Source organism: Furipterus horrens, unplaced genomic scaffold (genome assembly GCF_987537825.1).
Source record: "Furipterus horrens unplaced genomic scaffold, mFurHor1.1.pri manual_scaffold_11, whole genome shotgun sequence".
Lineage (NCBI taxonomy): Eukaryota > Metazoa > Chordata > Mammalia > Chiroptera > Furipteridae > Furipterus > Furipterus horrens.
In genome coordinates this window covers 80,372,987-80,397,723 of record NW_028327181.1, presented here as the reverse complement: position 1 = coordinate 80,397,723, position 24,737 = coordinate 80,372,987, and the positions used below count along the sequence as shown (strand labels likewise).

General features: G+C 49.1%; 3 protein-coding genes across 5 annotated transcripts; 1 reads left to right on the top strand and 2 right to left on the bottom strand.

Moving 5' to 3' along the window:
• Nucleotides 1-53: 53 nt before the first annotated feature.
• Nucleotides 54-6,995, bottom strand: CNTD1 (cyclin N-terminal domain containing 1). Its single transcript, XM_090292355.1, has 7 exons — nucleotides 6,827-6,995; nucleotides 3,770-3,845; nucleotides 3,351-3,519; nucleotides 2,230-2,392; nucleotides 1,622-1,766; nucleotides 890-986; nucleotides 54-294 (listed from the first exon to the last, which is right to left on the bottom strand). Exons 1-7 carry the CDS (start codon nucleotides 6,993-6,995, stop codon nucleotides 124-126), a joined length of 990 nt encoding a protein of 329 aa, XP_090148481.1. The 3' UTR covers nucleotides 54-123.
• A 343-nt stretch (nucleotides 6,996-7,338) lies between these two features.
• COA3 (cytochrome c oxidase assembly factor 3) lies at nucleotides 7,339-8,460 on the top strand. Its single transcript, XM_090291386.1, has 2 exons — nucleotides 7,339-7,592; nucleotides 7,932-8,460. Exons 1-2 carry the CDS (start codon nucleotides 7,379-7,381, stop codon nucleotides 8,036-8,038), a joined length of 321 nt encoding a protein of 106 aa, XP_090147512.1. The 5' UTR covers nucleotides 7,339-7,378; the 3' UTR covers nucleotides 8,039-8,460.
• A 571-nt stretch (nucleotides 8,461-9,031) lies between these two features.
• WNK4 (WNK lysine deficient protein kinase 4) lies at nucleotides 9,032-24,208 on the bottom strand. Of its 3 annotated transcripts, none has more exons than XM_090291000.1 (19): nucleotides 24,069-24,208; nucleotides 23,211-23,434; nucleotides 21,700-21,872; nucleotides 20,411-20,631; nucleotides 19,971-20,128; nucleotides 19,364-19,452; nucleotides 19,067-19,283; nucleotides 17,032-17,296; nucleotides 16,694-16,815; nucleotides 16,408-16,466; nucleotides 16,190-16,307; nucleotides 15,809-15,925; nucleotides 12,014-12,151; nucleotides 11,424-11,478; nucleotides 10,714-11,318; nucleotides 10,578-10,638; nucleotides 10,059-10,467; nucleotides 9,776-9,975; nucleotides 9,032-9,404 (listed from the first exon to the last, which is right to left on the bottom strand). In XM_090291000.1, the coding sequence occupies exons 2-19, from the start codon at nucleotides 23,349-23,351 to the stop codon at nucleotides 9,286-9,288; spliced, it is 3,267 nt and encodes a 1,088-aa protein (XP_090147126.1). In that variant the 5' UTR covers nucleotides 23,352-23,434; nucleotides 24,069-24,208; the 3' UTR covers nucleotides 9,032-9,285. The 3 variants fall into 3 exon arrangements, with proteins under 3 accessions (XP_090147126.1, XP_090147124.1, XP_090147125.1); XM_090290999.1 differs by lacking the exon at nucleotides 24,069-24,208 and adding an exon at nucleotides 9,512-9,609 and having other exon boundaries at nucleotides 9,342-9,404; nucleotides 23,211-23,889; XM_090290998.1 differs by lacking the exon at nucleotides 24,069-24,208 and having other exon boundaries at nucleotides 23,211-23,889.
• Between the last annotated feature and the right edge of the window lie 529 nt (nucleotides 24,209-24,737).

The window sequence follows — 24,737 nt, the reverse complement described above, 5'->3', positions numbered from 1 at the left end:
TTAGAATCCAAAACACAGTTCAAAAGATACTTGAAACTTTTGTATCCTGAGTATTAAAGTAAACAAAGGCAGAGATGAGTGCAGTGATGGAAGGCTGTTTATATTTGGCAGATTCAGTCTGTCTCATGTGTTGGAGGAAGCAGCAGCCCTCAGAGTTCTGGCCACCAGGTGGGGAGGAATTGGCTGCTGTCGCCCGGGAGTGTTGGCTCCTACACTGTGAGTCAGGATTGCGTAAGAGAAGGCAGCAATGCTCTCCAAGGCAATGCCAGTGATGCTCTGCAAATGCCCCACAACCTTCAAAAATAGAGACAGACTTTTTTATTACTAAGTCATCTCATGTTTTAGTGCATAGACAAATAACTGTTCTCTCAAACCAAAAATTATTTTTTCTTTTCTCTGGATTTACTGAGAAGATTAAATCCAGATCCCAGTGTTTACCAATAGCCAGATAACATTAGGATACCTTTGCCCTGATGGTGTTAGTGTGGAAAGTTTCTGCTAGACATTTCACTCAACTGGAGATAAGTTTTGTGAAATATGAGAGGGATATTTGAGCCTTGACATTTTCTCTATTTGGGAGGATATATTTATTAGACTTTCACGTGATAGTGAGATATCATGTGAAAGTCTAATAAAAGGAAATGAACATAAAGGGAAATGAACAAGCTGAACTTGGACCTCCATTTCCAATTTCATAAGAGGAAAACTGGAGAACATTTTTCAGTCCTAACCTAGTTTTCCCTTTCCCGAATCCTGCTGCTCATTCATTTTAACCTTGGGTCTTGGCACTTACGTTTTATAGGTTGTCTTCCGTTTTCCTTTAACAAATGGGAGAATGCTTTCTATTAAATGAATTCTGACCATGTTGGTCCTGCTCAGTGGTATGTACCTGGCTCCAACACTCATGGTTTTGGATGAAAGCACTTGCTGCAATGATTCCTACCGCCAATAGCATGAAGTCTTCCTTCACTGAAGCAAACTTTTCCCTGAATGATTAAAACCATTATTAATTTTGGAGCTAGAATGAAATTTGATCTTCCAAATCTTAGGATCATGGAACTTCAATTGTTTATGTTGTTCATTTGGATTTTTTAAATATGGAAAGAAATGGTCAAGTAATAGCTAATTGACCCTTCTCCCAGCACCCCTCCCCCAACCAGATCATCTGGGATTAAAACATGAGCCTCCTGTCTGAATGGTTTATAGGCCTTTTGTTGTTCCATCTGTCTCCCTAACAAATGTAACTGTGAGGCTTTTTACCATTCTGACTTGACAGTAATCAAACACTTTTGTCCAAGTTGCAACCTTGTGACTGGCTTTTTTCCCAAGTGCCTACAGAAACAGCCCAGTAATCTCAAATTATAAACAGCTATAAAGAAAGAACTAGGAAATAATTACTTGAAGTCATTTAAATTTAAAAGTAAAAGCATTTAGGGTTTTGCTGATTGGGCTCAGTCATCTGCATCCAAGCAACATACCAGATGTTAATTTGAACCAGATAACCTGTGGAGATTATCTGTGGACTGGATGCCTTGCTAGATCAATTCCATGACCATGTTCTCGTGCTGCCTTCTAGATTCCCTGTTTCTGGAAGGAGCCTGCACTAAAGGAGTTGCCTTACCCTTGCAACTGACTGGGTGTGGAATTCTCAATTGAAGCCCTCAGTAGGCTCTCGTATACGGGTTCATGCAGAAGATAGACGAGGTCAAGCAGGGTTAGGCAGGTTGGGTGCAGCTGTGTGGCTGGGACTAAACAGCCATTGTATCCTAGATGGAGTGTGAGCATGATAAAGAGCATTATTCGGGTCTTTTCTGATCATAATCACAGTTGTTAATGTAACATAAAACTGTTGAGCTGCTAATGTGCTTCCTGGTTGCATAGAAAATTTCTTTTGCAGAGGTCAATTTCAAAGGACAAAGGGAAAGGTAGAGAAATCGCCATACTGTATACAATCAGAGTGTATTTCTTCTTCCCCTCTTATCTCATGCCTCTCTATAAATTAACTCTTGATCCATTAAGAGATTACCTAGTGAGTCAAAACAGAAGCCAGGTGCTGAGACCTAAGTTTCTTTCCCTGACAGGTACCAGAGAGGGCCCTTTCCTCAGTCATTACAGGCTTCCTTCTGTTCCTCATTGGTGGGTTCTGCCCACTGCCCCCAAATTCCTGGGTACATCCTTACTGTCTTCCATGGAAGACTCCAACCCACAGTCCCCGACACACTTAAGTACCTAGAACCTCCAAGAGCATCTCCACGTATGCCAGGGGAGTAGGCAGATTGATTTGGAAGTTCAGAGACTTCAAAACATCAAGCTCTGACTCCAGCAGTTCTTCTTTAGTGTGTAGATATCCTAGAGCCTGGAGGAAATTCAGGACTGTAACGTTGCTGATTATCTGAGCAAGGAAAAACAAAACAGTGAGGGGGAGAAAAGTGTGTCAGAGTAAAAGTCATACGTCTTGGCATAGTATACAAAGCCCTTCCCAATCCAGCCCATGCCTTCATATCATCTTCTCTCAGTAATTCCCTCGTTGACTCAATGCTTGTCATACTGAACTTGCACTTCCCAGACCCACCATGCTCTGCAAGCCTCTCCACATGCTGTTTACTGTATCTGGATCTCCCTTTTCCCTCCCTTCTCTCTCTGCTTTCCTTAACCCCTCTCTTCCCTTAGGATCAACCCATTTTCCATACCCCACCCCCCTTCAAGAAGTAATTTTCTCTAAACACACTTCCTTCACTCTCCAAAACTGATAAAAGTACATTTATAGCCCTCTGTATTTACACTAATCAGAACACTTTCCCACATTATTTGCCTGTGTATCTTTTCTTATTGGATAATAAGTTCCTTGAGAATACAGACAATATTTTTACTGCTGCAGCCATGGCACCTAGTGCAGCATCCGGCCATAGAAGACAACAAATATTTGTTGAATGAATAATGCTTTGTTACACAGGCATTGGGTAATGAAGTGGAAAAGTTTTATCCTTTATAAATGTAATATTTGCCTTTAATACTGATAGGTATGTTGGCAATTCAGACATTTTATGTAAACTGTCCTTGAGTCCAAGGGGAGAAAAGGTGACCTGCATGAATAATGGCGTCTGTCCAGCAATTTTACTTTGGGAACAGAACTTCAGGCTACTTAATAACTGCCTCTGTGTGACTGTGTGTGTGCACATGCGCATGCATGTGTGCGTGCGTGGGAGGTATACTTTGGAAGCATAATTGCACTCTGGAATTTCCACATGAGTAGTATCACCTAGTCTAGCAGTAGGTTTCTCACAGTCACCTTCGGATGAACTGGTTTCTTTCTAACACTCAGGTGCCCATGAGCAACCCCAGCTCCTTACCTTGTGGTGGAAAGAAAGTTTGCTTGCCAGCTGAACACATGACACAAGACGCAGGATAAACTTGTTGAAAAGCTGCTCTTTCAGAGCCCTCCAATTCTGAGGTTCTGTCTTATCTCTTAGCTGGATTGTGGCTTGTCTGCAGATATTCTCCGCCTGCTTAACCATAAACCTATAAAGAAGGGAAGGGGAGAGTGAACAATCCACACTCATTCAAATTAAAAGCAGTTTCTGCTTCAAAGTATGCTAAATCTTATCCTCTCCAGTAGCAATTGCTAGCAATAAATTTACATTTGCAATAGAGAATGCAAAACCAGGTCTCGTGGTAAGGGACACCTAGTACTGTTTTTTATTTTAAGACTTGGGTACATTAGCCACTTTGAGAGGTACCACTTACAAAGGCCTTATGCACAGAGCTTTACCTTTCTAGGATTTCTACAGCCTGGTAGCTCACAGATTTCTCCAGACACCATTGTTCAGACAGGAGAAAAACAAACTCTGCCAAAACAGGAAAGAAGAACCTAATTCACAAGGTGCAACCAAAACCACTCTGTGAACTCTTGGCATTGTGTAAAAGCCACGATGGGGCTGAGGGAAGAGGGGCAGGAGGTGAGAAAGATGAGACTGAAACAACCCAAGCTGAGCTTCGTTCCTTTTGGTGCCAATAGGCAGATCAGAGGCATGAAAAGGAGGCTAACAGAGTGCCAAAGACTGGACTTACCAAGCCCCCTCAGTGACCCTGGAACCTTCCTGTGGGTCTCAGCTGATAAAAGGCTTAGCCAGCTACACACAAACATACCAGCTGGTTTCATTGGCCTCTACACCATGCTGGGAACCCCCAGCTTAAAGAGGGATTCTTGGATGAATAAAAACCCTAACCTCTATATTCTGTTAGCAGTGGAATGTTGGCAGGAACAGAAAGGTCCCTCCTGGGGCTTTAATATTCTTTATAATACTGTTTGTTTAGTAACCACCCTCTGGAGAACTCCCATTGCTTTACAAACACGATTCACCTTACAGCTGGACATCATCTCTCCACCGCCAGTTTGTTGGGTAAATGTGTGGTAGCTGAGCCTCTCCCCAGGAGCAAGTGTGTTACAGTGGAGTGGCTTGTTTTGAAAAAACATCATCCAAATCAGGGAACATAGCCCAATTTGGGCAGTGGGGAAGTCACTGGGAAGGTGGAAAGGGCAAGATACCTTGGCAAGACTTGAGACTGTCTGTTTCTCTTTGAAAGAACCACCCCAGATAGAATTTTATTTAGTTTGCAATATCATTAGAGGGTGGAAACAAGGGTAAATGTTAGTTCTCAATAAAGAAAGCTGCAGAACTGGGAACTTTTAGCACTGATCAGCAAAGAACTACATACGATCAAATTACAGTACGTCTTCAAAGAAAATTTGACTTCCTTAGAAAAAAACTATAAAAGTCAAGTTAGCACAAGATAACAATCTGCTTAACACACATTACACATAGGTATATGTACAAACTTTATCATTACAGAGACTAAATAAAGCCCTACTAGCAGTGTCCAGTGAAGAGGATTAGTTTAAGCAATTAAGCAAAGTACCCTGGAATAATTGTGTTATTAGCCAGTCCTTTCATTTGTGGAAGTTTAGGCTTTATTTTTATTTTTTATTTTTCTCTGCGTGTGTATAGTTATTTGGTTTGGTTTTGGTTTTGGTCTGAATTATTTAGGCAATCGTTTCTATTTTCCATTTTTATTTGCCAAGAAAACTGAGCTTGAGTTAGGTGGAATAGATGAGGGCATACCTTTTCCTTGCTGGCTCCACCTCCTGCACTTACAAACATACTCAGATTTACTTTTAACTAAAAGACCCTCCCCCTCTATCCTAAGTTAGGGCTTTATCTAATCTCTTGAAAACCTGGCTTACACCTACTGCTTCCACTTCATCATTCAATTCCTAATGTTCTACAATTTGGCTTTTACTTTATCCAACTTGTTGAAAGGATTGTCTCAAAGGTGAAAAAATATGTCCAAATTGGTAAATATCACGGCCTTTTTGCCATTCTCATTCCCATTGTTCATATCCCTGAAGCATCCGAAACTGCTGACCATCATCCTTCTTGAAACCTTTCCCTTGGCTTCCAAAGACCTCTTGGTTCTATTCCTATCTCCCAAACCACTCCTTTTATTCCCTCATGGGTCTTCTTCCTACTTCAATTTTTTGAACACAAAATGTTTCCCAAGGAATTGTCCTTGACCTTCTCTTTTCTCCTTCTAGTAGTTCATCCTCTGCCACAGTTTCAATAGTAACATTACAGAGATAATTCCCACATCTTTATCCCTAGTTCTGACCTCTGTTCTGATTTTTTAAATAGCCTGCTAGAAACCTTCCTCTGTTTTACAAGCACCTGAAACAGCAGATTCAAAACCAAAGCAATTATCCTTCCCAAACAAAAGTCACACTTCCTTTTGTTTTATTATTTTTAACGTATGTGTTTCCCTTAATGGCACCACTATATTCCCAGTCTCCTAGGCTCAACTCTTTGGCATAAACATCTTTGCCTTCTTCACTTCTTAAGTTCATCCATTGTGGAACCCTATATTTTACCTCTGAAATGTTTTAAGTCCATCCTCACTTTAACTCCCTCAGCCCTATTACCTAAACTACAAACACAGACTCTACTGGTCTATCTACCTTCCATCTCTCACTACTCTAATCCATCCTTTACATCACAGCCAAAATATTTTTTCTAAGGCAAAGGTTATAGTCATATCACACCCGTATTAAACTTTCAATGCCTTCTTGTTTTCCTATTAAGCCAAGTATAAACTCCTCCCCTTGGCATCGAAGTTCCACATTGAATGTCTCCAAACTACCTGTCTGATCTTGATTTCAACTACTTTCCCAAATGCTCTGGCCAACCTGGACTACATTTATCCTCGCTTATTCTAAGCATCCCTAGTTCCATAACTTTACTCATGTTAGAATTGCTGACTCCCTTTACTATCTATCAAACCAAAATGCCATCTTTCCTTCAAGGTCTACTTCTATTTCCATAGTTTTTCTCATGCTAGAAACGCTGACCACCGTTCCTCTTTTACCAAACAAAATGTCATCTTCAAGGTCTACTTCAAATGCCACAATGCCCAGAGGCTCCTTTAATTCTTCTTAACCCTACCTCACCCCATCGCTCCTTTCAATCCCCATAGTTTTATCTACTATATCATTTATTTAACCATACTTGTGCCTAAGTATTTGCAGGTTTGTCCTAATATTCTTCAAGGATTATACACGTGGTTTGAAAACAGGGACTAGATCTCTATTTCACCTTATCTTTATACATGTGGAAATCGAGGGTAGGGTACTGTTGTGGCACGCTCATCACTATATCCCCAGCACCTGGCACACAGTAACTTATTTGAATAAAGTAAACTGAATCACAAGGTCGATGCCTCAAAGACAGACGCCCAGGTCTCCCTTAAACCCGGCTCCCTGGCCCTGCGTTCACACCCACGATGCGGGTCTCCCTGAAGCTGCCCATCCATCCCGCAGACTCCTGCACTGCTTGCTCATTCTGCTGGGCCAAGTGGAGCAGGGCGTCTTCTATTGTCTCTGTAGCAACAGCTCCAAACTGAAACTCGCTGAGAGAGGCCAATCTTGGTCTCACAGGTCCGTTCATTTTCAGAAACCTTTTTGGACACCCAGATGGCTCACTGGATCCATAAACCGATCCCCTTAGCTTCTTTCCAGAGTCTTCTGCCACACTCTGGATACGTTCTTGCTTTCTGTGTGCTTGCTCTCGCCTCACGTCTGAGGAAAACCCAATTCCCACCACAGCCTCGAGCCCTCCAGTCTTTTCCCGCGCCAACGGCCGCGGGCCCCTCAGCCAATCAAAAAGCACGGCATCTTCCCGTCTCCCCCGCCCATCCCCTAAGGCCAAGAGCCGCGCTTTGTTGGTGGAAGAAAACGCGGACTACAGCTCCCAGGGGTCCCTGCGGCGGCCAAAGACCGCTATTCCCAGCAAACTCCGCGCCACGCTAGTGCGAAGAGTGGAGCGGCAATATGGCGGCCCCCGGACCTGGTGACCCTCTGGATGCTAAGAGTGGCCAGGCCCCTCTGGCCCAGCGCATCGACCCGACTCGGGAGAAGCTGACTCCCGCACAGTTGCAATTCATGCGGCAGGCTCAGCTTGCCCAGTGGCAAAAGACGCTGCCACAGCGGCGGACGCGGAACATCGTAACCGGCCTGGGCATCGGGGCCCTGGTGTTAGCTATTTGTATCCGTCTGGACTGTAGATTCAGGGAGACCGCATATGGAGGCGGGGAGCGGGCAGAGACGCGTAGTGGGCAGTGTTGGGGGGTGGTAGAAAGAAGCTGAGTTGTGAAAATCTGACGCTGAGCCAAACATTTAATGTACCTTACTTTGTGATTTTTAAGGTGCTCTTTTAATATAATTCATTAATAATAATGGAGTCGGGGTCAGGGCTCGGAAGAACAGAGGGCAGAAGATCAAATCACTGATTTGGGAGGGTGAGAGATTAACAAGTGTAGTGGAAGCAAGTCTAGGAAAAGGGAATGTGCCTTTTCCAAGTGGTTTCCCTAACCGACCTTCGCAGATGGTTACACCATCTACTCAGTGTCCCAGGAGCGTTTCCTAGATGAGCTGGAGGATGAGGCCAAAGCTGCGCGAGCTCGAGCTATGGCAAGGGCATCAGGACCCTGATCCAGCTGGGCATTGCACATCTCCAACCTACTGGGGACCCTTCACAAGATGGATGATGCCCCATGACCTTGCAGAAGTTGAAGCCAGCTCACAGCATTGCTGGCCACCTTATCTTGGACAATGATTCAGCCCAAGAAGCTACGGATTTATGCATTTGGCCATCGTCAAGGGGACATTGTCCACCTCACTCACTGTGTGGGGCAGCTTAGCCCTTGTAGTTTGGTTTTTCTTTTTTGAAAGGTATCAGCCTTGGCCTTTGCCCAGCTCTCTGACTTGATGGTTTATCCCCTTCAATTCCCAGAGGCTGGGAGGAAGGAGGACGAGAGGTGGGCTGTTATGAGAGTGGGTGTGGCAACTCTGCAGTACTGGATCCTATAGGAAAGATGGGGTCAAGTTGAAAATAAACAACTGAATGAGTCATCTCTCTTGGAGTCAGAGGAGTGTGTTGGGGCTGACACTTCATGCTGGAAAGCTCCACAGCCAGTAGCTGCGCAGTGGCATTGCCCCAGGGAGCCATAAATGTTTAACTAGAATTACTTTTTCCGTGAGATCTTTCCACCTGATTTAAGGGAGAGCTCATGGTGGGTCACTGGGCTCTTTGAGACTGAACCATATCTTCAGCTGGGGCTGGGGGGAGGGGCCGGTCACTCGTCTTCTGCCCTCAAGAGCAACACATTGTTCCAACTTTACTGCCTTTACCCACCCCTAGAGAGAAAAGTAGATGAAGGATGAGGGGAACACAGCTTTCATTTTTTTAATTTCCATTGGGGCCTGCCTGTGTAGACCTAAGGTGGGATCTAGATGGAATCTTAGTCTTGGTGAGGTGGATCATTAACCTTGCAGTTTACTCATGAACTGCTGGCAGGAAACCAGAAGGCTGGGAAGTTTCTACCCCTGCCTTCCATTGTGAGAGGAGTCCCTTCTAAGTCCTAACCTTCCTTATTTCACAAGCTTTTGCCCCGAGTTCTTAAGGCCCAACATACAAATTCAGAGTCCTGGTTTACAGCATTTTTATTGGCTGCTGCTAATTCTGTTGTGAGAACACTGTCCACTTGCATAGCTGCAAATATGCCCTCTGGAAGCATCTGCACTTGGGTGGGATTGCTTTAGTGGTTGACTCTTGGCTGGGGAGGTAGCAGGGATGAGGATGGCAGGCTGCAGAATTTATACCTCTACACACAGCAAATAGTTCTGACATGTCTGGCTCTTCCCTATAACGGAACAGCACTCTCCGTTGCCCCTTTGCCCTACTCCCTCAGTGCTGAGATCTTCCTTGCAGAGTTGCGTTGGTCAGTAGATTCTGAGAGCACAACCTCCATGGTGGTTCCTGGTGTAGGGGAGACACATGGCTTCTGTTCTGAATTCACTGGAGGGACAAGAAAAAGCACTGAAGAAACCTCCAGGGTGGGAAAAGGGTGAAGCTGCAGCCAGTTACCACTCCCTGGGCTCTCCCTCCCTTGGGCCTGCCCTCACCATCCTGCCAACATCCCCGGCGAATGTCACCCCCTTGCTTGCCCGCTGCTCCTGGGAGCCGGTGCTGCTTCCACTCAGAGAGTTCCTTCGTATGATGCCTGGGTGCAGGATGGGGAGGGAGAGCACTGAGTGAGGGAAGGGGCCATGGGGAAAGGGGGGCTAGTCCCCCCCAAACCAAGGGCAGACCCCCAGGGCCTGGAAGAAGGCTGCATCACTAGGGAAGGGGGCTTGGGAAAGATGGGAGCTTGGCAACTGCAGTCTCACCAGGGCCTGGAGGCTCGGAGCGCTGCAGGCTGTTGCGTCGGGAGGTGGGGAAGCTGCCCTTGGAGAGGCGGCGCTGGCGGCTGGACAACATAGCAGCGGGAGCCAGGATACCCGGTGGGGGCTGCTTCCCAAGCCTGCTGTACAAGTCCTCAATTTCCTTTTTCTGTAGTGTCTGTAGCGCCTCCACCTCCGACAAGTGCCTAAGAATGCACCAGGAGCATAAGAGGGCAAGCTACACACTGCTCTGCCAAGCCCTCATGTCCTCCATCCTCCCCAGACTCACTTCTGCCGAAGGCTCTGCAGCTCAGCCCAGAATTCCTCATCCTCCCCACTGCTCTCTGATTCCTCACTGCTCAGACACAGGCTGCTATAGGAGTAGTTCATCCACACTGGGCTGGGATGGCTCAGGGGTGGAGAGCTGTCCCCCATTTGGGGTTCCTTCCCACTGTCCCTTTCCTCCTCAACTCCGGCCCCCAAGCCCTTGGCTGCTCGGTCACTCTCCGCCAGAGCCTCCCTGGCCTCTGGCCCGCCTCCAGCACTATCCTCTGTGTCTGAGCTTTCTGAGGACAGCTGAGGGGTTGGAGTCTTCAGGGAACCAGAGAGAGTTGGGGATGTTGGCTGCAGGGGAAGAAGCTCAGCTGGTTCCTTGGATGAAGTCACTTGGAAACGCCCAACAAGCTGGGGCTTTCCCTCTGTAGAGAAACAAGGAGGGAGTCATGGAACGAGGGAGGGAAATCAGTGGCAGTGCATAAAGTAGATTGAGGATAATGGACAGGGGAAGGTGACTGGTCAGAGGCCTCACCTTCAGAGATGGGCGCCAGTCTGGCTTCACCCAGGAGTGGCCGAGCAGGATTTGGGGAGGCCTAAAAGTGTGGATCCATCAGATAAATTATTCAAAATGGAGCCCCCTTAATAATTCCTCTTGGTTTCCCACTCACCTCACTCTCCAAATCAGCTGCCAAAGATGAAGGCCTCTCCTGGCGACAAGGAGCAACAGGAGGGGAAGGGAGCAGGCTTGGTAAGGGACCAGGAGGGGCTGGAGGAGACTGGGAAAGGAGCACAGGTGAGGGGGACAGCAGGGACTGAGCCACAGTCATTACAGCCAGTGAGAAGGCACTAGCCAGAGAGAGGAGAGGAGCTGCTGTGGTGGAGGGCAGGGGAGATGCAGAGGAGCACGGAGAAAGGGAATGAGGCATAAGAGTAACCGGGGGACAACCAGGAGAGAAGGTAGGTGGAGAACTAGAAAGGCTAGAACTCTGGGGAAACTGAGAGGATGGGATTGGAAACTGGGATGCGCTGGGGGAGAATGGAAGTGGAGAGCTAGGGGGATGTGGAGAGAAACTTGAGACCTGGGAAGAAACTGGGGAGAATGGGGAGGGGCTGGGGTGACATGGGGAAGAAGTGATGGGGAAGATGGAACTTGGGAATACTGGGGTTCCAGGAGAAAAGGGCATTCCAGGAGACAAGGGGGTTCCAGAAGAAGATGGGGAGGTGGAGAAGGCTGTCCAGCTGCTATGCTCCAGGGAGGTATTACTCTGGAGCTCTGTTGGGGAGGAGGGTGTGTTGAAATTCCAATCCTCCATTTTCTGTGCCTTTCCCAGGAGCAACCCAAAGGTTGGGAACGGTAGGGACAGAACTCAGTACATACCACCAGATGGGTTGGGGAGGGGGCCCGGGAGGACAGGCAGCGGTACTGGCTCCTCCTGAGAGAGAGAAGGGGGCCCACAGTCACAGTGCAGAAGAGCCTAGTCTTAGATGGAAGGTTTCAGACCGAGGTTAAGCTAGAACTCATGGACTTCTAAGAGTTCACAAATGAATTCCAGGAATTCGAAAATGTATTGCTGAAATATTTAGAGGTAGAGGGGCATGATATCTGCAACTTACTCAAGTGATTCAGAAAAAGAAAATGTGCACACAAACATAAGGGGAAAAGAGAAAGAAATCTAATGTGCAAAACAACTGGCAAATCTAGGCTAAGAGTGTCTAGGATTTCTTTGTACAATTCTAGCAACTTCTCTGTAAGTCTGAAATTATTTCAAAGTAATATTTTAGAAGAAAAGTATGCACTGAACACATTTTTCTAAAACAAGGGTCCATCGCTTTCATTGGGGGCTAACAGCCACTGTTTTAGGTTCCCAGAGATGAAGAGGAGTTAGATCCAAGGCGACGGGTGAGGCAGAGAGTAATGAAGCCTGGAGCAGAGTCCGTTTGCCCCTGGAGGTGTCCGAGGGGTCTGACCTGAGGGCCCAGGGGTTCTTCAGCAGCCTCCACAGGGCCCGTATCTCTCTTCAACAGGGTCTCCACTCGCTGGATAATCTCCCGAATCCGGCTCAAGAATCCGGCTCGCTCCGAAGGCAGAATGAACTCATTATACACCTGGCAAAGGTCAGCAGGAAGGGGAGGGAGGGTTCAGTTATCCCGCTCACCTCTCTCCCCGCCCCAATCCTTAAACGCCAGCCCTTCACCACACTGCTTCTGCCAACCACCAACCTAAAACAAGTATTTAACACAGATCTGCTGTGTGTCAAGCATTGTGTGGTATTAGCTACTTTCATCTACAGCTTAGAGCAGTGATTTTCAGCTGCAAGAGGCACACTGGTGTGCCACAAGGATTTATGAAACATGTAATACCTGGTCATTTAGTCAGGGGCACTGACTTCTCTTCCCTTAGACTGTCAAATACAAAAGTGACAACAGCGAACACAATATATATGGCTGTCTGATGTGAATGAATCAAAATTATACTTATTTTTTTGTCAAATGGCAAAAAAATAACATATTTTTTGGTGTGCCACAGAATTTTAGTAATTAGTTTATGTGTGCCATGATATGAAAAAGGTTGAAAATCATTGGCTTAGAGGAAAGTAGCTCACATTCATAGGATGCATGTATATACCACAGGCTTTACATACCTTATCACATTTAACACCAACAATAGCATTCTGGAGTCTGTATTAACACCTCCATTATAGAGTTAAGATAATCAAAGCTCACACAGTTTAAGTTCAGTCTGCCTAAGATCGCAGGATTTGCACCCAGATCTGTCTACAGCCAAACTCTTTCCACTGTTGCTTTTGGACACAATTCCTGCTCTTATAGGGCTTATAAAGTACACCACACAGGTGTATTGCATGCGTATGCCTGCACACACATACACACTTAAATAAAAATAAGGCAATAAATGGTAAATACAACATTCAATTCCACAAACATTTGTTGAGCACATCCTGTGTGTCAGGCATTGTGCTAGGTACTGTGAAGAATACAAGGAAGCATAAAACAAGGTTTTGGTTTCAAAGAAGCCCAAAATCTAGTGGAAGAGACACATATATACAGAACTCAATACACTGCAAATCAGCCCATGGTAGTTATGATTGAGGGATAATAAAAATGCTACTCCAGGCAGGGTAAAGGGAGAGTTGTTGTTTAATGGGTATAGAGTTTCAGATTTGCAAGGTGAAAAAGTTCTTGAGATCTGTTTCACAACAGTGTGTATATATTTAATGCTTATGAACTGTATACTTAAAAAGGGTTAAAAGGGCAAATTTTATGTTACATGTTTTTTAACCACAATTTTCAAAAATGCTATTCCAAAGAGAAAGCAGGTTATACCACCTCGGGGAGGGGGGAGGTGGAACTGGGGGAGCTGGGATGGCATCCCAGAGCTGAATCTTGAAGGATGAGTAAGAAAAACCACCCTTTTTGAGCATCTATCATGTATGGAAACTTCTCATATATTATATTATATCATTTTCCTTCACATTTGTATTATATCACATCTCATAAATTATATCAGAACATCTTGCAGAATAGGTATTATCATCTACATTTTGTTGATAAGCAACTGAGGTTCAGAGAAGTGAAGAAACTTGCCCAAGATCACTGAATAACAGAGCTGTATTTGAAGTCAGGTCTTAGGTAAAAGCCTACCCTTTTCTCTGTTCCACACTGTTCATCAGGAAGAGAAGGGCAGGGTAGGAAGAGAGAACAGCAGGAGTAAGAGCTTTGAGGCATGAAAAGGCATGGTTCATTCACAAAATACTTAAGTATGGCTGAGAGTGTGGTGAACTTTTAAGGCCATGTTCCAGAATTTGGGCTTTACTCTGTAACCACAAATAGCCACCAAAGATTTGGGGACAAAAGCACAAGATCAGATTTAAGTCTCAGGAGAATTCTGCTGTAAGAGGAGTAGAGGATGGACTGGTAGGGAGAGAAAAGAGGGCAATGGATCCTGGGTTCAGGGGGCGGGGTCCCTGTGTCAGTATGAGATCTGTGTGGGCTTGAAAGCCCAGTAGAGAAGGCTTTCAGGCAAGAGATGAGAGACCCCTGGGCAGATGGAGCAGAAACAGAAATACACTCAGCCTCTTCAGGTGACCATTAAGAAACTTGGGTGACTGGAGGGAAGATTCTGGAAGGGTCAAGTAGTTTGATGGGAGGTGATAAGCTTGCATGCCAGGTGATATATTGTCTTTGGCCTGGACACAAGGTGAATGACATGACAGAGAAGTTTTTCAGAAGTGAGTGCCTGAAGCCTGAGGCCCATTCCCTGTCCTCCTTCACCCCAGAGGCTGACACCCACTGCCCTCACTCCACTGAAACTATTCTCCCACAAAGACCTTCTCCTGACAGAAGCCAGTGTGATACTGCCCTAGGCCTATGCCACCTCCTTGAAGTTGCATCCTCCACTCAGTTTTTACTAACATCTTTCATGCCTCCTCCTACCTCTCAGGCTCCATCTCTGTGTCCTTTAGGGTGTCTACTGAGACACACTCTCAGGTCTTCTATGCCTCTGGTTTGGCAGGCCCATCTCCCTTCCCTCTCAGTCTCTCTCTAGCCCTGCCTGACCACGTCCTGCTTCTATGGAGAATCTTACATTGCCTGTCCATCATTCAAGCTCATGGTGACCCCTAAAAAAAAGCCCACTTTCATTTCCAACTTTCCCTCTCCTTTGATGGTCTACTCCCAATAGCTCCTCTGCACTAAAAGTCACCCTTGATATCCCCTCTCCCTAACACCCTATCATATCAACTCAGCAAATATTTATCGAGCACCTACTATGTATATTGTACAAAGTCAATAAATTACTGTGTTACAGAGTAATTTATTTTCCTGACACCTCCTTCACCCTCCCATATAATCTATCCTTTCCAGTCCACACCTGACTTTTTGTACCCACCTGCCAACTATATTTCCTACCCTTAACCCACTCCCACATCCCGTGGCAGATTGGCTTTCTTATAACCTATTCTCACCATATTACTCTCTGCCTAACTCTTTTATTTTTAAAGAAACTGGATATTTTTAAATTCATTGATTTTTAGAGAGGGAAGGGAGAGGGAGAGGGGAAAGAGAGATAGATTTGTTGTTCCACCCATTTATGCATTCTTGTATGTGCCCTGACCAGCGGTTCAACCCACAACCTTGGCGTATCAGGACAATGTTCTAACCAACTGAGCTACCCAGCCAGAGCAACTGTGCCTAACTCTTAAGACCATCAATAATCCAGGCCCCTCTACATGCCCAACCTCACTTCCAGAGGGCTCCTATTGGAACCCTTAATTCCAGTAGTCTCTTGAAGAAGCCCTCCCATCACCATATTCTAGGTCACCACTACTTCCATGCCTTCACTTATGCTGTACACCCACTAGACATGCCCTTTGCCCCCTTCGCTGCCATTCTTACCCATCTGTCAGACCTTGCATAAGTCCTACGTCTTCCCCCTCCTGTCCCCAGCCCATCCCTTGCTTACAGCCACAGTATCATGTGTTTAGCAAGTACTTCATGGTAGCGCTTGCGTATACTCTGTGTTGGTCTCAAATTGCTCCAACTGAGTATCCAAACCTCACTGGATAAATAAATCTCCTCCAAAACAAAGAGATTTCTTCAGTGACATTGTGCTGAGTGCGAAACAGTGCTTAAAAACCCCTGCTGTTGGATGGTGGGGATGGAGGTGGAGTTCAGCACCAGGCCACTTCAGAAGGAACACTCTGGTCCCAGACCCAAAGACGCAGTCCTCATCTTTCTCCCCCTCACCATGGCAGCTGCAATCTCTTCTGGGCTGTCCCCATCCAGGTCGAATCGAAAGGTCACCATCTTGCTGTTGTGCGTCTGTAGCTGGCACTCAACCACTCTGTCATTCTGGTCTGAGACCTTCAGATTTAAATTCAGCAAAAGGGAGGAAGTCAAGCCTTCTGTCCTCATCACATGTTCCCAACCCTCTCCAACCAAGTGATATGGCTGGATTGGAATTGAAGAGAAGCAGACCTCGCTCCTGAAATCTGGTATTAAAACTGTCTGCCACTTGCGTACCAGTTACACACTGTTACTCCCCCTTTCTGGCTGACCTCCACATCCTCGTTACAGTTGCCTCGTGGCCCTGAAGGCTGTCCCCCATCTGCTGCACCTCTTCCTTACATTAGTGACCCGAAGTCGGGATCGAGGTCTGCGCCGGAGATTTCTCCCTGCAGGTCTCCTCATCCGTATCATCCCTTCACCCACGTCGCTAAGGCCTGATGCAGCATCTGAGGCACAGCTACCAAAAGAAAGGAGATAGATGGAGTGTCACGGTGGACACCGAAACCCCGGAGCTCCAAATGTCTCACCTTAGCACCCCAGCTCATACCAGAACTTACCTGTCTCCAAGGGAAAAGTCACTGCCAGGGCCAGAACGTGGAATAGATAGGGCAAAAGCCTGTAATAGGATATGGGTTCTTGAGGTCAGGGAAAGATCATTGTTGCAATCCAGGGAGATGGTTTCAAGGATGCTGAGGTACTAGGGAGATGGAATTAAGGAAGATGAGGACAAGAGTGGTGGATTTCCAGGGACATGGGGCCAAGTCATGCAGTTGGATTTCATAAGGAGGGAGCTAGATCACAGGCTTGGAATGGCTGGGAGCCCCCCATGTGACCCTCTCTCACCGAGGGCAGGCGGAGATGGGACTCAGCAGGGCTGGATGGCATCCCCCTAGGGGGCTGAAGGGCAGGGTCTGAGGCATCCAGGAAGCCGGAGGAGCTGAGGTAGCCATCAGTCTCGCAGTCCGCTGGTGCGGTAGGGGATCAAAAAAGAGGATATAAAGGAGAGTAGTGGCAAAGCAGGGGGGCTGCCTGAGCAAGGAGGGGCCTGGAGTTGTCCAGAAGGGACTCAGTGGCTAGATGTAGAAGGCAGGGTAAGTGACGGTGCTGCTGGTTTGAACTTCTAGGCGGGGGGCAGAGGCCAAGGGTTCTGGGCCTAGATCCCAAAGTCAAAGGTGACTTACAGGTGGTAGATGAGTAGCTGGCATGGCGGAAGAGAAACGGCTGGTGCTGGTCTGCCTCTGGCTCTTCAGGCTCAGGGGGGAAGGAACTGGGGAGACCAGCAGTTATGGGGACAGTTGCTGGTGGAGGTTCTGGCTCAGGGGGGAGGGCCTCCAACTCCCTAGCTTTGCGCAGCTTCTCACGCTTTCGTTGAATAGCAGCCACGCGTTCACGTACTGCACGGGCCACTGGCTGGTAATCAGCTTCGCAGACTAAGCCCAGGGCCACCTGGAATAGGAGGGTGAATAACACAGTTTTGGACCCCTTCCCCCTCAAAGACCCATCAGAACACGTTCTTGGGGCCTCCAGGATATGGGAGGAAGGGAACCAACATTTATTGGTTGCCTATTATACTCATTAACTGGCAACTCCTTACATTATCATCATTAAACCCTCCCAATAACCTCCTGAGCTAGGTCTTATCAACCCCATTTTAGAAAGAAGTGACCAGTTCATGGTTATACAGTAAGTCACTTGCTCTCATTTGGGGTGTGGTGGAACATTTGTCAAATTTGGAGAATTTTTTGTTGTCATAACTGCGGGTAGGTCCTACTGGCATCTAGTAAATAGAAGCCAGGGATTCTTCTCCACATCCTACAATGCACAGGACAGTCCCCAAACCAAAGATGTCAGTAGTATCAAGGTCGAGAACCCCTATTAGTAATGGGTCAGGATTTTATGTCAGGCCAGTGCTATGGAGACCTGTTCTTATGTCACATTTCAAGCATTTTCTCAGGTTCTTGACCCAGACCCACAATAAATGATTCCCTACCCTTTCAACTTGCATTTTTCTATTAAAAATATTATTCTCTCCCTTCCCCCTCAGGGCTTCCGAAACCAGCCCCCAAAGCCTCTTCCCCCACATCTTCTACCTCTCATGTATACCTCTTCTGGTCCGCCAGCTTCTGTTTATCATCTTTTTATTCATTTCAACAAGATTTGCTGGGCACGTAATGGAGGTAGGGCAGGGTGCTCTGAGTTAAAGGCTAAACAACCTGAGTTTAGATACAGCTCCACCATTTACTTGCTTGGCACCTTGGACAAGATATTCAACCTCTCTGACTTTCATTTTTTCATCAATAAATCAGGATAAAATCATTCCATGTAGGGGTAGTAACAATAATTAAATGCATGTGAAAATGCCCTAAGCCATGTACACATGTGAGCTATTAATGAGCTCCTACCATGTGTCAAGCACTGTGAAGATGGAAAAATCAATAACACACAGTCTCTGCCCTCCGGCAGTTTATATATAGTCTAGTAGAGAAGACAGAAACCTATTTGGGTGGAAAACAAGACCGATAGTGGAGGGCCCTTTAACTGAGGACCTGATGAAGTGAAAAGAAGCATTTAATTTTGGCTCTAGAAAGATTGGCTTCCTGAAATTGATAGTTCTGAGCATGGAGGAAGAAAGAGGAAAAAACAAAACAAAACAAGAGCTGGGGATATACAGAAAAAGAAATAAGTAAATAGGTCAATAAACTGGAGAGAAAGGCATTCCAGAAACATCATCAGCTCAGCATAAAGTAAAGCAGGGTGGGAGGAGGGCCCAGAGTCTGTTCCAGAAAAGAAAATCTTCAACGTGCTCAACACAGGATGAGTGTGTGGGTGTTAAGAAGGAAGGGCGGAGGAGGAAAGGAAAGGACAAGAAAAAAAGGGAAGGAAAGAAAGGGAAGGGGAAGGAAAGGAAAAGAAAAGAAAGGGAAAGGAAAGGAAAGAAAAAGGAAAGGGAAGGAGGAAGGGGAAGGGAAGGGAAAGGGAAGGAAAGGAAAAGAAAGGGAAGGGAAAGAAAGGAAAAGAAAGGGAAGGGAAGGAAAGGAAAGGGGAAGGGGAAAGGGAAGGGGAAATGAAAGGAAAGAAAGGGAAAGAAAAGGAGGAAGGGGAAGGGAAGAGAAAGAGACACTGGCAGGAGATGCTGAGAAGGGTGGGCTGGGCCACTTTCCCACCACCTCGGAGCCCCTGACAAGCCCACTGCAGGGCAGTCTGTCCTCTGCTCACCATCTCCTGCGCCACCTCCTCAGCAGCATCACGACCCAGCTGGAACAGGAACTCGATGGCCTGGTTGTCCCGTGGGCGCCCCCCGCGGCGCGCATCCTCCATGCGTAGCCATAGCTTGAGGTCGGGCTTTTCACCGTCGTCCTCCTCCGCTAGCTCCACGTGAACACCACGCTCCTCGCGGAAGAAGGCGTGAGCCAGAAGGTCCTGGATGGTGAACCTGGGCGGAGCAGCAGTGAGCAGAGCCTCCGCAGCCGCCCACTCTTGCGTCCCACCCCAACCCGGCTCCCTGCACCCCACCTCTCATTCTTATCCGTGCGGATGCAGCCTTCAATGATCTCCTTCACTTCGGGTATCTTCACCTTGTAGAAGCTGTTCGGCTTTGTGCCCTGGGGAACCGGCTGCATTAGCCTCTGGCTCTCTGTGCCTGACATGCCCGCACCTACCCACCCACACACGCTCCAAGGCAGCAACACTTGGCAGTCACAAAAGCTCCGTGACTCCTCCTAGAGATGTTGATTTCGAATCCCACCCCCCCCCCAACCCGCCCTGCACACCTATGGACAGTGTGACCTTAAACAAATCTGTCTCAAAGTCAGTTTTTTGTTTTTTGTTTTTTTTTTCCATTTGTAACACCCCGCGGGGCAGCTGGGAGGATTTGATGAGAGATTGAAAGTGGAATCATTTGTCAACTCTAGGGAGAGCTACACACACATCATTATTCTAAATAGCTTGTATTGGAGGGAGGGTGTGTGTGTGTGTGTGCATCCACTATCCTTCCATGTAAACCAGGGCATCTTTGTGCCTAGCCTGTTTTCATTAAGGGAGAGGGCATGGACCGCGGGCTGGTTGGGACAGGAAAATGGGAGGGGACCTGGAGTTCCCTCTCCTCCCTCTCTTCTCTCACCGAGGTGACCTTGCGGTAGATTTGTGCGGCATTCTGGCACTCTGAGTAAGGGTACTCAGAGGTAGCCATCTCCAGCATGCACATGCCAAATGCGTACACATCCACAGCCTCATCATACTTTTCCTCGTACATCTCTGGGGCCATGAACTCCGGGGTCCCTGTAGGATTCACAGAAGGAATAAGGCTGCAGGGTCTTCCTTCTGGCTTGTCCCTCCCCTTGGAGGTACAAAGGGTAGGCAGCCCTCCAGTTCTGGAGTGCAAGTGGCCGACCCTTCCCACCGTTGTAGCGGGGAGAGGGGATGCCATAGGTCTCCCCATTTTCCCTATGGTCTTCTAACTCTGTGGAATTCAAAGGACCCTGCTGGGAAGTAGGGAGACCCCAGGCTCTTTTCTGACATGGGAGAGGTAGGAGTGGGAAGGACCTTTCAGGAGGGACTCACCGATGACACTCTTGGCAAAGGAGGCACGCTTGAGCGTGGCCAGACCCAGGTCCCCGATCTTGACGGAGCCTGTAGGGCCGGTGATAAAGACGTTGTCACACTTGAGATCTCGGTGAAGGATGGGGGGTACCCGGGAGTGTAGGAAATGAAGCCCCCGGAGGATTTGTCGGCTCCAGCGCTGAAGGACTCGAGGCTTCATCTCACGGAACCGCCTCAGGTATCTGGGGAGGGTGCACAGCCGGGGTTGTGGCAGGGAAGGGAGCCCCCACTGGGAAGTTCCCCCCTAGTCCCACTCACACCATTGCCTATGCATCTTTTGCTAGCATCCCAGCCTAGGTCTGCCCCGGGATCCAGGGAGAAACAGTCACGAGGTGTGGTAGCTCCACATGAGGTTATAGGGCTGAGGTCAAGGTGCTGTGGAAGCACAAGAAAGGATGATTAACTGTCCCAGCGTGGGGGAGGGCTCTACAGAGGAAATAGCTTCTGTGTTGCATCCTGAAGGATGAGTAGGAGTTCAAGGGTGAAAAGGGGGAGGGATGGAGACTTTCCAGGCAGAGAGGACACTATGCTCAAAGGAAGAGAGACAGCAAGCCACAGAACAGGGTGGGAGGAGGTGCTGGGAATTCAATTTGTGTGGAATTTAGGCTGAAGATGAGGCTGGATCCTAAGGACTGTGAACAGGTTAAGAAGCGTGGGCTTCATCCTGAGGGCTGTGGGAGACCCTGAAGAGTTAAGAATGGGAATGATAAGGTCAGATTTGCAATGGAGAGAGATAACCCTAGACTGCAGGAAGATAGGATAGCTTGGAGGGAAGGGACAGAGTGGGGGAAGGCCCTTTTGGGGTGGGGGTAGGTGGCAGTGATGGAGGGATGTAGGTATGGCAGTGAAAGCCAAGGGGGGAGATACAAGGAGGAACTTGAAAATAGACTAATGGGGGAAGGAGGTGCACAGAGTGGACAGAGAGGAGGCTCTGGGAAAGGTCCTTCCCCCAGGCTCTGTCCCCCCTCCCCCTCCTCCCGTCTGAATCTGAAGCTACTAGCACAAACTTAAAGCCCACAGACGGGGTTCAGTGCCTTTGGTCTGGAAAGGGAGAGCCCAAGTTTTGGCTGCACTGCTGAGTGGATCTTGCTGGTCACCAAGGCAGGGACATAGGAGGGGCGGGTGAGAGATAGTGAGCCTGGTGCTGAACCTAGATACAGAGTTTGAGGAGCCTGAGAGAAGTTTCAGAAGCTATAGGACCTTCATCACCCACCCTCCCACCAACCACTACCACCAGGTGCAGAGCTCACGTCTTGAGTGTGCCGGAGGTCATGAGTTCGGTGACCAGCACGATGCAAACCTGGCCCCTCAGCACTGACTTCCATGAGTCATAGAAGCGGACAATGTTGGGGTGCTGCAACCCCTTGAGCATCTCCACCTCCTCTGAGAATCGCTGCCGCTCAGCTCGAGACAGTTTCCGAGTCTGTGGGGTAGGGGATGGGGATCAAGGTCAAGTCAGGCCCAAGAACCAAGGAGAGGGGGGCTGGGGGGAAGGTGAGGGTTGAAGCTGTGGGATGGGATTGGGTTGGTGGGATCACTTGTCTAACCGGCTGCAGACCCAGAATTCCAGGTCCAACCTCCTCAAGCTGCTCCAAGAACACACCTATCCTGGGCCTGGGGCCGCCCCCTGGACCCCCCTCCCTGGACACAGGCGTCTTTATGCGGTAAAGTCCAGGAGCGCTGAGCTCAATAGCGCCTTTGTGGCCACCCGGCCAGGCCGTGGGGCGGGAGGGGGCGCCCAGGGGCTGGCAGCAGGCTGGCAGCAGGCAGGCAGCAGGCAGACGTCAGGCAGAGAATTGGGGCTGGCAAGGGGGTTAGCCCCAGAAAATGAGAACTCTAGAACCAGAAAGGGGGCGGAGGGCTGCAGAGGGAGGTACAGAGAAAGAAAGGAAGGACCAAGGACCAGATGCCAGACTGCCCCCTGTCCCATGGCTGTCCCACCCCTGTCTCATCTCCCTCCCTCACACCCCTCCACCCCAGTTTGGCCACCTCTCCTAGCCTGGCCTAGAGCCTGGGGCACGGCACTGGCAGGAGCAAGGGGCAAGCCCAGAGCCAGGGCTCCGGGTAAGACCCTTCCCCCAGGCTCTGCCTACCATCCTGAATCTGAAGCTGAAGACCCAGACTTAAAGCTCATGGGGCTCAGTGCCTCTGGGTCTGGGAAGGGAGAGCCCAGGTGGGCAGTGGGATGAGGAGCAGGACTGGATTCAGGCCAGGGCCGGGGAGCTCCTTTTCTCCCTCAACCCTCAACTGTGGAGAAGTCCAGAAGTCTAAGTCCTCCAGAAGGGGCCTGGGAGGGCCCCATCCTGCCAAAACAGCCCTAATCTTATGGGAGTGGAGAGGACCCTGCCCCACCTCCTGGCTACCATCAGCCCAGCCTCCTGCAAAGATCCAGGTTGAAGGAACAGGAGGACCAGGGTCACGCTGAGGGGGAAAGTAATGAGGCCAGCCACTTTCTCATACCTGAACTGGCTCACTACCTAATTGCCCACTCTACCTTCTACTTCTCAAAGTTGAGTGTGGAAACTTTAAAGTGAGAATGTACAAACCCATAAGGGAGCCACCATACACCACCTGCCTGAGTTTCTCTTTCTGCAGCCCAGAGCACCAGATACATAGATCACCCGAGCAAGTGAGAGCAGGAGTATCTGGACATTTCATGGAAAAATGCATCCCTCTCTTGTTGCTGTCCCCTGGGTCTCCCACCCCAAGACCTTCAAAGGGTCCCATCCCAAGGTGCCACCCAAGGGGCACCCAGCCACACCTGCAGCTCACACCAGGCCACCTCCACCGTGGTGTCTGTATCTAGTCCTCGATACACCGTCTTGAAGGAGCCACGTCCAATCTCAATATCAAACTTGAGGTATCGGCCGTCCGGGGACGTTGCCACAGCCTGAGTCTCCATGTCCTCCTTTTCCTCCTGCTCCCGCCGCCGCTCCTGGGCCGAGGCTTCGGGGACCCTTGGCGGTTCCCAGGACCCTGGGCTTCCTGCGGAACACGCGAGCTCTGGACGCGCAGAGCCTGCAACCTTCACTGGGGCTCCCCCAATCCACGGGCCCTCGGGGGGCTCTTCAGAGCTAGGTAGTGGGCTCCTTGTGGGGTCGGGACCAGCAGAGTCCGGAGGACCCGGAGGATCTGGAACGGGTGAGGCTGGCTGGGACCAAGAGCTCAGCAGCCCCAAGTCGACTGAGCTTCGGCGGCTGAGACGGGAAGAACGTGGCCGGGGCTCAGCTTTCCCGGAGAAGCGGCGCGCCCGGCGAGGAAGGGGCCCGAGGCGGGGCGGCCCAGGGGCAGCGAGAGGGGGCGGGGGCTTCAGGGCCAGGTCAGCCTCAGCCTGGGACATGGGGACCGCAGTCTCTGGGGCCATGGGTGCCAGCATGAAGAAGGGTCAGACGCCGCAGGGCGGCTGGAGAGGAGGCGGCCTGACAGGCAGACTGGCTGGGTGCGCAGCACTGGGACTGAGCTACTGGGGCCCCGGCCCCTGGCTTGCCCGCCCCGGAGCCCCGCCCCCAGGCCCCGCCCCCCCAGCTGGAAGCCTTGTCGATTCTGGTGCACAGCCCTTCACCTCCTTCACGGCCCCGCCCCCCCGCCAATACCCCTCCCCCTCCCCCACCACACTCACCTCGCACCGCCTACAGGCTCATTCCTGAAAGCTGGTGCGAGGCCGTGAGGTGTCCTCCTGCTCTAAGAGTGCAGGAACCTGTTCGGGGCGGGGGCTGGATAAGGAAAGGAAACATGACCTCGGCTCCTCGGCCCTAGAAAGGGGGGGTGGCTAGGGGGAGGCTTCCACCCGCCTGTACGCCCCGGATAAGGTAGCGCCTTATTTCCTAGTTGTCCGTAGTAGCACTAGGGTGACAATACAGAGGTCAATGGAAAGGTTTGGTTTTCTCCAACGCCACCATCCCAGGCTACACAGGGATGGGTGTGTGCATCCTAGCACTAGCCTCACTCCCCAAACCAAGGACCCGGTCACCCATCCCTTCCTCCTCCCTACCTTGACCGCAGCTTGGCCCTGAGTAGTGGCTGTTTTTACTATGTGGGCTCTCCTTCCTCCCCCTTCTGTTTGCCAAAGTTTCCAATAAACCAAAGTCCACGTCCGGTTTACTCCCCCTCAGCTCTTCTTGGCCTCAACTACCTCACCCACACCAGATGGGTGGAGGGAGGGGCTTCAGAGTAGTTCAGGACTTTTTGGGGGGAGGTGAGGCAAGGGGAAGCCATTAAGTTACTCCAGTTCAGACACAGAAAGCAGTCTGTCCCCAAGCTGTGTTCCATCAGCACTCCCCCACACAGC

Excerpts from the sequence above, each read along its gene's own strand:
- WNK4 (XM_090290998.1), bottom strand. The coding sequence starts at position 23,825 with ATGCTGGCACCCATGGCCCCAGAGACTGCGGTCCCCATGTCCCAGGCT. Across the intron at positions 10,639-10,713 it reads CAGCTGATTTGGAGAGTGAG|GCCTCCCCAAATCCTGCTCG; the intron begins GTGAGTGGGAAA and ends CCACACTTTTAG. Across the intron at positions 9,405-9,775 it reads CTCCGAGCCTCCAGGCCCTG|TGAATTCAGAACAGAAGCCA; the intron begins GTGAGACTGCAG and ends TTGTCCCTCCAG.
- COA3 (XM_090291386.1), top strand. The coding sequence starts at position 7,379 with ATGGCGGCCCCCGGACCTGGTGACCCTCTGGATGCTAAGAGTGGCCAG. Across the intron at positions 7,593-7,931 it reads GGCCCTGGTGTTAGCTATTT|ATGGTTACACCATCTACTCA; the intron begins GTATCCGTCTGG and ends CGACCTTCGCAG.
- CNTD1 (XM_090292355.1), bottom strand. The coding sequence starts at position 6,995 with ATGAACGGACCTGTGAGACCAAGATTGGCCTCTCTCAGCGAGTTTCAG. Across the intron at positions 987-1,621 it reads ACACCCAGTCAGTTGCAAGG|GGAAAAGTTTGCTTCAGTGA; the intron begins GTAAGGCAACTC and ends TTAATCATTCAG. Across the intron at positions 295-889 it reads ACCATGAGTGTTGGAGCCAG|GTTGTGGGGCATTTGCAGAG; the intron begins GTACATACCACT and ends CTATTTTTGAAG.